At 41.0% G+C, this 13,093-nt stretch overlaps 1 protein-coding gene across 1 annotated transcript; it reads right to left on the reverse strand.

Annotated features, from left to right (window-relative positions):
• Positions 1-33: 33 nt before the first annotated feature.
• On the reverse strand, positions 34-13,056 carry SLC25A32 (solute carrier family 25 member 32). Its single transcript, XM_033062945.2, has 7 exons — positions 12,765-13,056; positions 9,968-10,118; positions 8,975-9,060; positions 7,636-7,796; positions 2,325-2,438; positions 1,620-1,765; positions 34-178 (listed from the first exon to the last, which is right to left on the reverse strand). The coding sequence occupies exons 1-7, from the start codon at positions 13,054-13,056 to the stop codon at positions 43-45; spliced, it is 1,086 nt and encodes a 361-aa protein (XP_032918836.1). The 3' UTR covers positions 34-42.
• Between the last annotated feature and the right edge of the window lie 37 nt (positions 13,057-13,093).

Raw genomic sequence — 13,093 nt, forward strand, 5'->3', positions numbered from 1 at the left:
AAAAAATGATAGATTCCTCCCTAGGAACACAAGTTCATACCTTTAATTATTTTCTTTTCTAAAACCAAGTAAAAAGCCAGACACATTTTCATAAACTACAAAGGTAATACAGCAGGCAGGAGTCACTCTGATCACATTAGGTATAATTCCTTTGTAAAATCCATGAACTCCTTCTTTCCTTTAAAGAAAAAAAAAATTAGTTTTAATTAATGCCTTTTAATAGAAAAAAAATCAGACATAAAACAAAGCCTGGCATTTTATTTCTCACATTCCCATTGAGAGATGTACTACAGGTTAGAAGTAATAATTTCAGACAGTGTTCAAAGTGCATCAAGTATTAACCCATCATTTTTTACATGTAGTAGCATTATGTAGATCAGTTATTTAGCCTAGGCTTTGAGTGTTTTTTGTGGGTACTGCCTAAGTAGAAGGCAATTTACTATCTTTCTTCATGCTACAAGAACTGGCTAAACAATGAAGAAAAGTCAGCATTCATTTTTTGAGAATTAAAGCACCCCTTCCAGAATTTTAATTCTACTGGCCAATAAATGAGAATCTAATTTGACCCAGTCTGAATCGGTGTGTCATGCTAGGGCTGTTGAAAAGTTTCAGAGACATGAAATCTCAGCTCTTTAGGTGCAGGCCTCACAGGCCTATATCACCTGAAGGGATGAGTAAACAGAGATTGTGAGAAATGCCTGGGTGTGGTTTACACTACCCTCCCTAAATCACATTTATTTCTTCATGAGCACAGTGGTGGCTCCAGAATGGCTGCACTACACCAGAACTAATAAGCTTTCCTGTAGCCTGCAGCACTGAAGGGCACAGCACTGACACATCAGAGCTATTTTTGCTCTGAATTGCCTCCAGTCAAAATGGTTGTCCAGCCTCTGAACCAGGGATGCTCCTGGAACAACACAGCCTCAGTCACTTACTCAGCTGGCACCTCTTCACGAGTCCATTCCCATTTCTCTGCAATATGCTGCAACCCAGGAGCACTGCCCAAAGCAATGGATGCACACGCAGAGGTGGCCACCCTGAGTAACTACACAGGTCTGTGTGAGAACTCTCCCCTGCACTGCAGAGCTCAGGGAAGGCTTGTGAGAAGACATGAATAGGTGTGAGGTCACAGGTCTCCAAAGGTCCTACAGGAAGCTGGGACTAGACTACGGATGCAGTCAGGCCCCAGGGCAACCCAGGGACAGCAGTATAATCAGCTCTGGCTAGCTCACTTCACCTTGCCAGGAATTTGGATTAGCCATAACCCCCAGCAGCACAACACTCCTGTCCTATGTGATAAGCTAAAGCAGTTCAAGTGAGACTTCATTTAGTCCCAAACTGGCCATGACAATATTGTTTAGCCTGTGAAATTCACTGGAGAAGAGAGAAGGCAGACAGAACAAACAACAGAAACTTTCAGGGGGGCATTGACTCTCTCCTATCTCCTCCTCTCTCCTTAGCTCACAGCTGCTGGTGGCATCTTGCACAGCACGACTTTGTACAACTAACACATTCTGAACTGCACTGGTTCTGCAAGTCAGCACAGAAGCCAGTAAAGGTAGCTCTGATTCTATAAAACTCAGTTTCCAACATGCAGAATTTTAACTTTGCACACCTACCTCCATGTCCTGCGGATCACATCAAACACACCGGAATATGTGTTATGCTGGTCTTGAAGACGAGCTCGCACAACTTGATAGGGATATGTTGCTACCACAGCAAATATTTTGGATACAGCTGCCATCATTATGTATTCCACAGTGTTCTAAAAGCAACAAAAATTGTCAGGCTTGCCTTAGGTATGGTTTAAATTAGACAGTTCCCAAAATCTTATTTGGTTTTTAAATGTACAACCAAACAATACACTAGATCTTTCCCTCTTATAATGCAACACATTAAAAGAAATGCCAGTGTTTACTACATGCACTGCTACAAGTAATTGACTGTAAAACATGTGTTGTGCCTTCTCATTCCCATAAAGAGAAACACTTCTTCCTAAAGTAGCTAGCTACCTTTGCCCAGCTTGCACCCAGTTTTCCAGGATTTAATACCAGTCCCTCTGGGTCCACAAAGTAAGAAAAAACTCTCCTTCCTTCCTCTGAAATTCTCAAAACACATGCCAAAATAAGAAGTTGGTTTTCAAAAACAGCAAAAAACAGTTGCTTGTACCTAAAAAGTGAGAAGGTATTATTTCCTTCTATGTATTCTGCATTTCAATTAATGTACCAATACTTTGTACATTTGGCTGCTGTATAATCCCACAAATGGAATCAACTTCTATTTATTTACATGCCCCAACATAATTTTATTCTCAAGCATCATACCAATTTCGTATCTGATACTCTGTTTCTATACTTATTGTATCTCTCTTTCAAATCCTCATAGGCCATGAACTGAAGCGCTCCATGAGATGTTCCAAACAGACCAGGCACAAATCCCTAAAGAAAAGATAAAACAAGGTTAAAGGGCAATGCACAAAACCTAAACAACCTGACAGAGCACAGCCCACACACCTGCATCTGTCCTCCCTTAATGTGCAGACTGTGCCTGCCCAGCTGTTGCAGTCTTACTCAGGTATTCTTAAAGGCAGGCATCACACAGACACTCAATAAATGCTGCTTTTCTGACACACAGCCTAAACTGAGTCACTGAGATAACACCAGTGGCCCAGGGACTCCACCTCACAGAGCACAAGCTGGTAACACAGATTAGGATTGCAAGATCACAAATCAAGCTGGTCTTGCAAATGTGCTGCTCAGAGCCTGCCCTTTTCCAGAGACTGGCACTGAGGGGTCTGGCTCCCACCTGAGACTGGTAAAGCAGTGACAGATGCTGGCAACTCAGAGAAGGGCCATCAGGAGCAGAGGTACAAAAAATTATTGTGACTGAGCCCAGGGAATAGATATGTATGTGTCTGCATGTGTGCCTCTACATAAATGTGTGTCTACGAGATATAGATAAATATATATATACTAAAAATGTTTGTGTCTATATAGAATCAATTTGGTTGGAAAAGATTATCAAGTCAAACCATAAACCTGACACTGCCAGGTCCACCACCACACCATGTCCCTGTGGGAGAAGAGTCAAATGCTTCAGCACTTTCTTACACACAAAAACACACGAAAATATAAATCAACCTTCAGCTTCAAAAAAGTTGAAATGAAGGGGGAAAACAGGTGCTTTCTGAAATGTCTCCACAAGAATGAGAAGGCAGGAGTTCCCCCATGAGCAGGACTAGCTCCATCAAAATGAGCTGCCAGCTGCATGAGTTATGAAAAGCAGTAATTCTATTTTTGAAGAGTTGGTCACTTAAACTCAAAAAACCAAATAAATGGTGGATTAATCTCCTTGGCCAGAAAGGGGCTCAAAAGCTTCCTGCAAACTGTTGGGGGACAATTATAATGGAGTAAGTGATCAAAATGTGGCTAAAGGCACTCAAAGAAACAAAGTTTAAAAAAAAAAAAAAAGAAAAAAAGGAGCAGTTTTATTTCCTATGATACATTCAGGCAAGAAAAAAGAACTTAAAAATATGCCCAGATGCCAAATTCTTCGTTAGACTAAAAGGGAAGCCCAAGATGTTGAATAAAGACTTATCAATATACGATCAAAAGCCTGGAGAAGGTGAAAAAGAGAAAGGATCCCAGAAGGAGTCCACTGAATTAGTGTTAACAAGTCTAAATAATAAAACTCCTAAATTGCAGAAAACTCCCCAACAACTAGAACTACAGCAGGCATAAAAATTGCACAGATAATACACAAAACACCTCTTCAGGGATCAACTTTCCAAATGCTACATATAGATGTCTAAAGTTTTTCAGTCACTCAGGAAATTATTTTTTAGAATTTCTTTAATACATGAGGATAAATTTCTTCTCACAGTAGGAAACAATGGTCATGGACTCACCATCAGTGAGTTGATGAAATGCATTAAGAGCTAGTGAAAGTCCCAGGAAAAAGCTTCCCCAAATGAGAACAAGTGGAATTAAACCACATATCTGTATTTTGTCAGCTGTAAGCACAAAGTGAAGTTTGAAGCCAAAGGGCCCCAACAGAGGGAAAAGGACAACTTTGGTTTTCAGAAATCCTGGATCAGAGAAGAAAGTAAAAGTAATATAAAAACAGAAGGAGCAGAAAAAAATTATTAAAAATGTCAAAGAAAAAATTATCTGGGTCAGCAAAAAAAAGGAACAGTATGAAACTTATGGACAGTGATAGGAGGGAAAATCTTCACAAACATCTCCTGGTGCTTAGACAGTAAAACCAATAAAAGACAGTGGGAGTAATTGTTCTCCACTTGGAAAGAATTAGAATGATGTATTTATTTCATAGAAGAATGAGGTAATGCTTTCCCTACCAACAAAAGAAGAATGCTGAACAACCTTTAAGAGGGCTAAACTCTTAAACTTAAGCCAGAAGATTTGGATAACTTGCACCCAAGAGCCCTAAAGCATCTACTGGTTGTACTTCTTAAACAAATACCAGCATGCTTTAGGTCTTGTGCTGATGAGAAAAGCTTCCAAAGACTGAGGGACTTTTAATGTTGGGCCAATATTAAAAAACGCAAGAAGGGAGTGAGACAACTGTCAGCCAATGTGCCTCAGTAAAATAGGAGTTGACCCAGGTTTCTACTGATCATAGAAAACAATGTATTCTTATGAAAAATGTTTCAAAGCAAAACTGATTTCATCACAGCACTGAAATATCTTGAGAAAAATTTTGAAACATATTCTATTTTCTTATTCTTAGAATAATTTAATACAAAATTCTTTCTTCCCACAAAATTTAACAGAATTTAGTATCTGTTTTGATGCATAATATGACGTTAAAGATAAATTTTATAACAACTTCATGTATTTCCTGTTTTTTTTTCTTTAATATTTGAAATATATCTTTGGAAGATTTTTGCCATGAAGGCACAAGATGAATGGTTTCTCAAAGAAGTCCTGCTTGAATTCTCTTTCAAAGGATTAGAACAACAGACAGAATCTTGCCTACCAAAGGTGAAATAACCACACAGAAGTGTCCAAATATATTTCATTTGGTAACGAGCACACATTACTGTTACTACTTTTGCTGTTGTGAGCACACTACATTATTCTTCTCAGTCTTGATGAACCTGGATTTTACTTTAATCTCCTTAAATTTTCTACATTTCCTGTGTATTTTACTCGTGTTTATTAAGCTTTGCTCTATTTCTAACTGCTGCTTCCATATCATCGATAAAAGAGAATAAAAAATGCACATACAGAAATATGGAGGCCATGAAGGATGTCAGTTGCATTCCTGACTGATATCTTAGTAGTCAGTCACTCTAGACTATACATCCAATAGTTTCTCAAGACTCAGAGGTATTTTATATTTTCCTAAAAGCACCAATCCTACAGTCTTACAACTATTTCACCATGTTTGGTCATTCCCACCTTATGCTTGAAAAGAACAGCAGCACTCATAACATGAAGATGGTTGCATGACATTCAACTTCATAACAAAGTAATTTTTAGAGCTCAGATCTCCAGCAGATCCATGGGTGTGTTCAAAGTACATAACCCCAAGCTGTTTTTTAATTCAGCCTGGTGTGCAGTAGAGCAGCTCTGTCCCCAGTCACCAGGGGGATGGAGGCCAAAAGACAAAGCCCAATGGATGGAGGGCGTGGAAGATCATTAACTGGATGATTACTGGGATAATCAGTGAAGGAGACTCCTCGTGCCTATTCAGAACTGGGCCAAGTTCAAGAACAACTTACTGAGAAAGCCAGATTCAGACAAACTAAACTATTTCATGAATTATCAATACCCAGCAGAGCTAATAAAGACAGCTTTGATCCCTGCTAGAAAGATTGATGTAGCCTGACATTACCAGTTGCACCTCAAAGGACTGAAAGGATTTGCTCAGACCAGCTACAGCATCTGTGTAATAAAGAGCAATATTGAATTGCTTGGTCAGAAATACCATTCTTTAGAAGACAAATCTCAGAAAGAAACTCTTTCCATATTTTATTTCCAATTCTATCTGAGACAGCTGTTCTATTTGAGATCCCTTCATTTACTCTAAGGTGATCCCCTGAGATCCCCCTACCTGTTATAAGGAATGCTATCTGAAATGAAGATTATGAGAAAAAGAAGACAATTGTGTGTATTACAACTCCTGTGACTCAGGGCAACTAACAAAGCTTTAGTTGTACAATTTCAAATAGAGCAAGAGAAATAAAAACTCCTCCAAACACTGAAATGGAGGAAGGCTAAATCATGTACAAGTCAAAAGAGCCACCTGAAGATGCCTTTTTCCCCAGTATGGACAAGGTTGAGAGAGTTCTGACGTCAAATGCAAGTTGCTCAGTGTGCACACTTATGTAGGTCACTCAGGCCCTATTTAGGTCACCTTCTTTGCAGATTTAAGCAAGTAATTTGCTCTTTCAAAGGAAGCAGCTGCTTTAGTCCCACACTTGCAGATTAACACTACAAAGAAGTGTCTAGTGCCAAAGGCGACACACGCTACACGCACGAATAATCTGAAAAGAAGGGTGGAAGGACATCTTAAAACCTAACAGATCCAAGAAATCAGAATTTATCTACATGGAACAGAGCACACATCCAGGCAGGCAAATCAGAAATCCTGACAATTTCAATTTAGGAATAAGTAAGGTGCCTTGTTCCTAATGTTAGAATTTGGCATTCATTGCCATGAAGCACAAAAGTCTTAGAGAATATGAAAGATCACATTTTTCACTGAAAATAAAAGAACCTAATGTTTAGTAATCAGGACATTTTCTAAGAGAAATTTCCCTATTCCTGGCAGTGATCAAGGCCAGGTTGGATGGGGCTCTGAGCAGCCTGAGCTAGTAGAAGGTGTTTCTGCCCATAGCAGGGGTGTTGGAACAAGAATATCTTTAAGATTCCTTCCAACCCAAGCCATTTTATGATTCTGCAGCATTACTTGCAGAAGACCCAGACTGAACTAAAATAAGTTTCTTCACAACTTCCAGGCACTGATGAATGCATCTTGATGTCATGACCTGAAGGGAGGAGGAGGCTAAAAGCCCAAATCTTGTTGCCATCTGTTTCCCTAAATTAAAAGGGAACAAAAGACCCACACATATGCAGACCATATTTAGAAGTCTGCAAATTTAATGTATCCAGAGCTGACAGATCACAGACACCAATAACCAGAGGGCAAATAAACAGTTGTGAAACTATCCATCGTGGAAGAAAAAATTAGCAAATTCTTTAGTCATGCCACCTTCCAGAAGATGTTAGAAATACAGAGATAAGGGATAAAATGCAAAGATGTGTTACCAGCAACACAGGTTACATTGTTGCTGCCCTGCTTATCCAAATTTTAATTATAGGAAGATTCAAAACAATTACAAAGCAGTTCATCAACAGTATAATGTCTTTTCTTCTGACTAAGCCTTTTTGCTGCAGTTATTTAGTGGGAAAAACTCACAGAATGAAAGTGAGCTATTACAACTTTTTTGTAGACAAATATTTATTATATTTATAATATTTATTGTAAATATTTCTAATACTTACAATATTTATAACATTGTAGACAAATACATATAATATTTGTCTGGCACCACCATGCTAGTGGGGGGTGCCAGGTAATCCTGGATCTTTTCTTAAATGTGATTACCTTATACAAGCCACGTATGCCCTCTGTCTTGTATATCTTTATAAGAGCATCAAACATTCCTCTGTATTGCCGCTTGGATGGATCCACGCCAGCGTTATATTGTAGCACAAGTCGAGTCTTGGTTACCCATATTGGGTTTGTAATGCAGAGAGTCATGGCTCCTGAGAACACACAGAAGTTACACTCATTGCTGTGCCAACTCCACAGATTGTCCCAGTTTGTTCCATCCAATAGAACACAGGTTTCTACGATGACAAAACTACTTCTACAAGAGTACCCATACTGTTTAAAACAGGTGAAGTTTATGCCCTCTATTGCTCCCTCTCTCTCCCTTCAAAGCCCACAGCCAAGCCCAATTCACTCCTGCTGGGGGTATTTGTGCAGGGCATATGCATTTTTGCATATTCCTAGTACAGCCCCTTTTTTGCCTCAGTTTTCCACAGTTAGTAGTATAATCTGAAGTAGACAGGAAATGTAATTTCTTAATGTGCCACTGATTATCTGAGTTATTCTTCAGTATCCAATAATTCAAAACTTAATGGACACTTCAGTGATGAGGAATTTGCTTAATAATATTGGCAGGTTAATAACAACAACCTGTTATAGGTTATTGAAAATACCATTTTAGCAGAAACCTTTACTGTATTTCAGGTCAAACAATATGCCTTATATTTCAACACTAAATTAATGTTACAAAACCCTAATAAAAAATTTTCCACACTGCCTGTACAGCATGCAGTGACAGGACAAGGGGAACTATTCAAGCTGAAAGAGAGTAGGTTTAGATTAGATATGAGGCAGAAATTTTGTGGTGATGCACTGGAGCAGGCTGCCCAGAGAAGTTGTGGATGCCCCATCTCTGGAAGTGTTCAAGACCAGGCTGGATGGGGCTTTGAGCAACCTGGTCTAGTGGGAGGTGTCCCAGCCAATGACAGATGGTTGGAACAAGATTATTTTTAAGGTTCCTTCCAACCCAAACCATTCCATGATTCAATAGGTTGCCTCCTTTCCAAGTGCTGAACTTTTAACAAGTTAACAATGTGATAGCAGCAGATTTTGGGACCCAATACAGTACTAAATACGGAAAGTGCTTCTAGAGAATGAAAACAAGGACACAAGACATTTTGACAACCGCTAATTCTGTGGAAAACTGAAGGACACAGTGACCCATCTATTTGTGCTAGACATCTGTGTTTTATTTACAGACAACACACTATTGCATTTGGGCTGGAACACTTACACTTGCCACCTGTAAGAAAAAGCTGCACTGACACAGAGAGGTGGGTAGCAGCCTATGGAAAGGATACAAGGGAACATTAATCTTTGCATTTAACCTCACCAGCCTCTGCAGCTGACACTAGGTGTTCACTGGCACTGAGACTTTCCATCTTCCCTTCCTTCTTGTAAGCCTTGATGGCATTGTAACTGGAAAATACAAAAGATAATTTAGCAAAGGTGAAAACAGACCCACATCACTAAAAACCCATGTCCAGAATGACATGGCATATATAAAAATATAGCTAATTAGAGATTAAGAATTAACTTCTAAAATAAGTTTACTGGAAGCCACACTGCTAGGTATCTACCCTCTAGCTCAGAAATACACTGAGCTTTCTTCTCTTGATCCAGTTTGCAATCTTTATGAATTAAGAAATTACCAGCAGAAGATAAAGTCTCTAAATAAATAGCAAGCTGCAACAACGCTTAAGGACTGAAATACAACAATAACAGAGTCTGGACAACTGACAAGTGAGCTTTGCATAGGCATGCCAGCCAACTAAAACGTCCCTAACTAAAACACTCCCTAAAACGTTTCAATTAATTGGGATAAGCAGTAAATCAGGTCAAAGTGACACAATAAAGTAGATAATAATAATAATGGGCTTTAAAAGCAAAGTCCATCAACTGACAAAAACAATGAAAAACCTGCCACTAAAATGATTAAAAAGGAACATTTAGTTTTAGTAGAAAACATCATGCTCTTTAACTTTTAAGAAGTCAGTTTAGATTCTTGCTTTTCATGAGGTTTTAAGAACAGTGTATTGGCACTTTTAGGGAATTCTTCATGAATAATATCACTACCTCTCAAATTCCTTAGTATTTTCACAGCATCAAGGAAATGCACTGTACCAGACAAAGGAACAGGTCTCTTGACTCAAATTGCTTAAATTCTCTAACAGCAAACCTTAACAAACATTAATAGACCTGGACTGGCTAAGAGAATGACAAGTTTGTAAGTCACTTAGCACATTTTTGTACCTCACAAAGAGGATGCTATGTATATCTGAACACTACATTGTGCAGGGTGTGACACATTTATGGTTCTACTTACAAGAAAAAGTAAAGTCCCCAGGAAGCCCCTGCTCCCACCATGTTTGGGGTAACCCCTTGATACAAGCCTCGAAGTCCTTCATGCTTCCAGACAGTGGACATGCAGTGGAGAATCCCATTGTACTTTGGCCTCAGCTCCAATCCGTCACTTACTACAAAAGGAAGAAATTATACTGATCAACTGTATTACAAGAGTACTATTTCACAAGTTGCAACAGTTGGGGTTTACAGCTTTATAAGCCTAGAGTTCAAGAACTTAGGGAAAAAAACGGGGGGGAAAGAAACAAAAATAAGATAACTCCTTAGCTCAGCAAGAGTAAAGTTTCTGTTAATCTGACAAGGCTAAATAAATGCACTTTCATGCATTTTTGACAAGCAGCAGATTTGAAGATTTCTGTCTCTACTTTTTAGCACTCCAGTAATTTTGCATCATATTTCAAGTGATATGGGATCCTTTACATGTTTCTCTAAGTTGTTTAGACAAGTCCCAAGTAACAACCTAAATTCAAATCTTCTCCCTAAAATGTTCTCTAAAGCAATGGGTAATGTCTCACCGACTCCCAAGTAATTTTTTACCAGAATACTCAAAGGTTTCTTCTCCCACCTAATAAGCTAACAGCTGGTTGTCCAAATATTTAGAAAATATCACTTCAAAAATATGGAAAACACACAAGTTTTTGTCTGACAGATCATGTCCACCAGTGGTAACTACTATGGCTCCTACCATAACAGTAAGGCAATAAGTTGACCACTGATGACATATGTGATGCATATGTGATACAGTCCATGGTGAGATGACAAGAAGTAACAGACACAAGCTAAAATATAGGACATTCTGACCAGAACTTTTTATCCAGCAGAGTGGCCAAATAATTGAACAAGCTGCCTGAAGAGCATCTTTGGAGCTACTCAAAACTCCAGTACACAAGACTGAAAAAACTGACCTCAGCAGAGTTTATCTGAGTAGGGGTGAAGTTCTCAGACCTCTTCTGACCTAAATTATGATGGCAACAGAGCAGCAGCTTTCATTCTTAACACAGGCATATAGCCAGACTGCAATTATACTGAAAATTGATCTCAAAGTTTTAAAAGAAGCATAGTTTTTGTGTCCCCATCAAAATTTAACCTGGTAAAAAGACATTTCTGTTCAGTGCCACGTTTATTATTCATTCCCCTTGAACTTTGTGTCCAGTACTGCACATTGTGACAGACTTCAGCATTAAAGACAAAATGATTTTGTTGAGCACAGTGTAACAAGGCCTCAATACCTTGACAACCACTCAAAACTGGAATACAAACATCTCTTTTCTCCTTCCTGAATAAGTGCTGCTAGACCTTTCCCAAAGACATTTGTAAAACTTTTTACCATGCAGACAGACACTGGATCATGTTTATAAACCTATTAAACAACATGGGAAACCAGAGACACAAATGAAACTCTTTCTGTCAATGATGCTGCCAAGAATATTCACGACATTAATTTCTGATATCAGCTCCTGCTTCCTGATTGAATACAAAACATAGGAATTGTTATTTTCCACCCAAAGCATGTGAAAGTATGTGGCTGCCAAAAGCCACCTAATCCAGACCTGTACTCAGACCAGATCTAATTAGATCTGGCTACTTAGGGACATGACCAGTTGACTCCTGAATGTTTCCATGGCTGAAGAGATTACAACCTCTCTGGGCAACCTTTTCTAGTATTTGACCATTTTCACAGCAAAATAACTAGAATTTTCTATGCTCACGCTTGTGCCTGTTCCTTTTCAGCTATCTCCAAGAATCTGACTTTACCTTCTCTGTGTCTTCCAATAACATTGTCACAGGCTGCAATTTTAGCTCCCCTCAGCCCCTCCTTACTGATGCCAGACTGATCCTGTTCCACCAGCCTGTTCTATGCCATGTGCTCCAGCCCCTTTACCAGCCTGGTGGCCTCCACTGGAATCACACCAGTGTGTCACTGCCTTCCCTCCTTGCCTGGGAGAGCCCCAAACTAGACACAGCACTTCTGATCTAGTCTTACAAATAGAAAATAGAGAGAAAAGAGCCCTTCTGCTGGCTATTCATAACGCAGCCAAGGATGTGCCCAACTAGGACATGCAATGCTTTACATTTTGTGAAATATCTCTGTCATAGTTGGGTTTTGAGATTTTAAAACATCTCTATAATGTCTATTTAAGAAAACAAAGATACAGCAAAATATTTCAACCACGCTGAAAGAGAGTATGATAAATCGTAGACAAGTTTCTCAAATAAGCAGAAAAGTAATGAGAAGTCATCTTGTTTCCCTGTGGAAAAACAACCTTGTTAAGAGTTTTCTGCAAAACAATATCGCTATTGTTAACAACCAAGGTTATTCCAAAGCTACCGCTGCGCTCTGAGTGTTGAAAATCGGCGGCACAAAGGTGAACTTTGAACGTGGGCTTGGGACAAGCCCGTTAGCAGCAGGCAGCGCTCCGGTGTCCCCTGGCACGGCGCTCACTGCTGGAAGCGGGGGCAGAGGCTGGCAGCTCTCCGCTCTGCCTGGGGACAGCTCGGGGCACAGCGCGCATTCCACAGCCCCCACCCGTGACAAGAAGGGAACAGCAGGGAATGGGACAGCAGGGAAGAGAACGGGAGACCGTGCCTTTGGGCTTACGGCCAGTTTATTCCAAGCCGCGGGGCAGCCTCGCCGGCAGCGGGGCGGGCAGAGCGGCGCGGGCTTAGGGCAGGAAGCGCGGCGGGTGCCGGGCCGGGCTCGGCGAGCTCGGGCACGCCGGTGCGCCTTTCGCGCAGGACGGCGACCGGTCCGGCCTCACCTGCGAAGCGGATCTTGACGAGGTCCAGCGGGTGCAGCGCCAGGGTGGACAGGACGCCGCCGCTCATTCCCGCCGCCAGGTTCTCCAGCCGCACATGCCGTAGCACGGAGCGCGCCGGCGGCTCCCGCGACAGCGGCTCCCGCGACAGCGGCTCCCGGGACAGCGGCTCCCGGGACAGCGGCTCCCGGGACAGCGGCTCCCGGGACAGCGGCTCCCGGGACAGCGGCTCCCGGGACAGCGGCTCCCGGGACAGCGGCTCGCGCACCGCGCACGCAGGGCCCGCGGCGCCCATCGCGCAGGTGGGCGGGGCCGCGGCGGGGCTCGCGCCC

This window comes from Catharus ustulatus, chromosome 1, assembly GCF_009819885.2.
Source record: "Catharus ustulatus isolate bCatUst1 chromosome 1, bCatUst1.pri.v2, whole genome shotgun sequence".
Classification (NCBI taxonomy): Eukaryota; Metazoa; Chordata; class Aves; order Passeriformes; family Turdidae; genus Catharus; species Catharus ustulatus.

Excerpts from the sequence above, each read along its gene's own strand:
- SLC25A32 (XM_033062945.2), bottom strand. The coding sequence starts at position 13,056 with ATGGGCGCCGCGGGCCCTGCGTGCGCGGTGCGCGAGCCGCTGTCCCGG. Across the intron at positions 2,439-7,635 it reads GCATACGTGGCTTGTATAAG|GGATTTGTGCCTGGTCTGTT; the intron begins GTAATCACATTT and ends TCTTTTCTTTAG. Across the intron at positions 1,766-2,324 it reads GAGTATCAGATACGAAATTG|AACACTGTGGAATACATAAT; the intron begins GTATGATGCTTG and ends TGTTGCTTTTAG.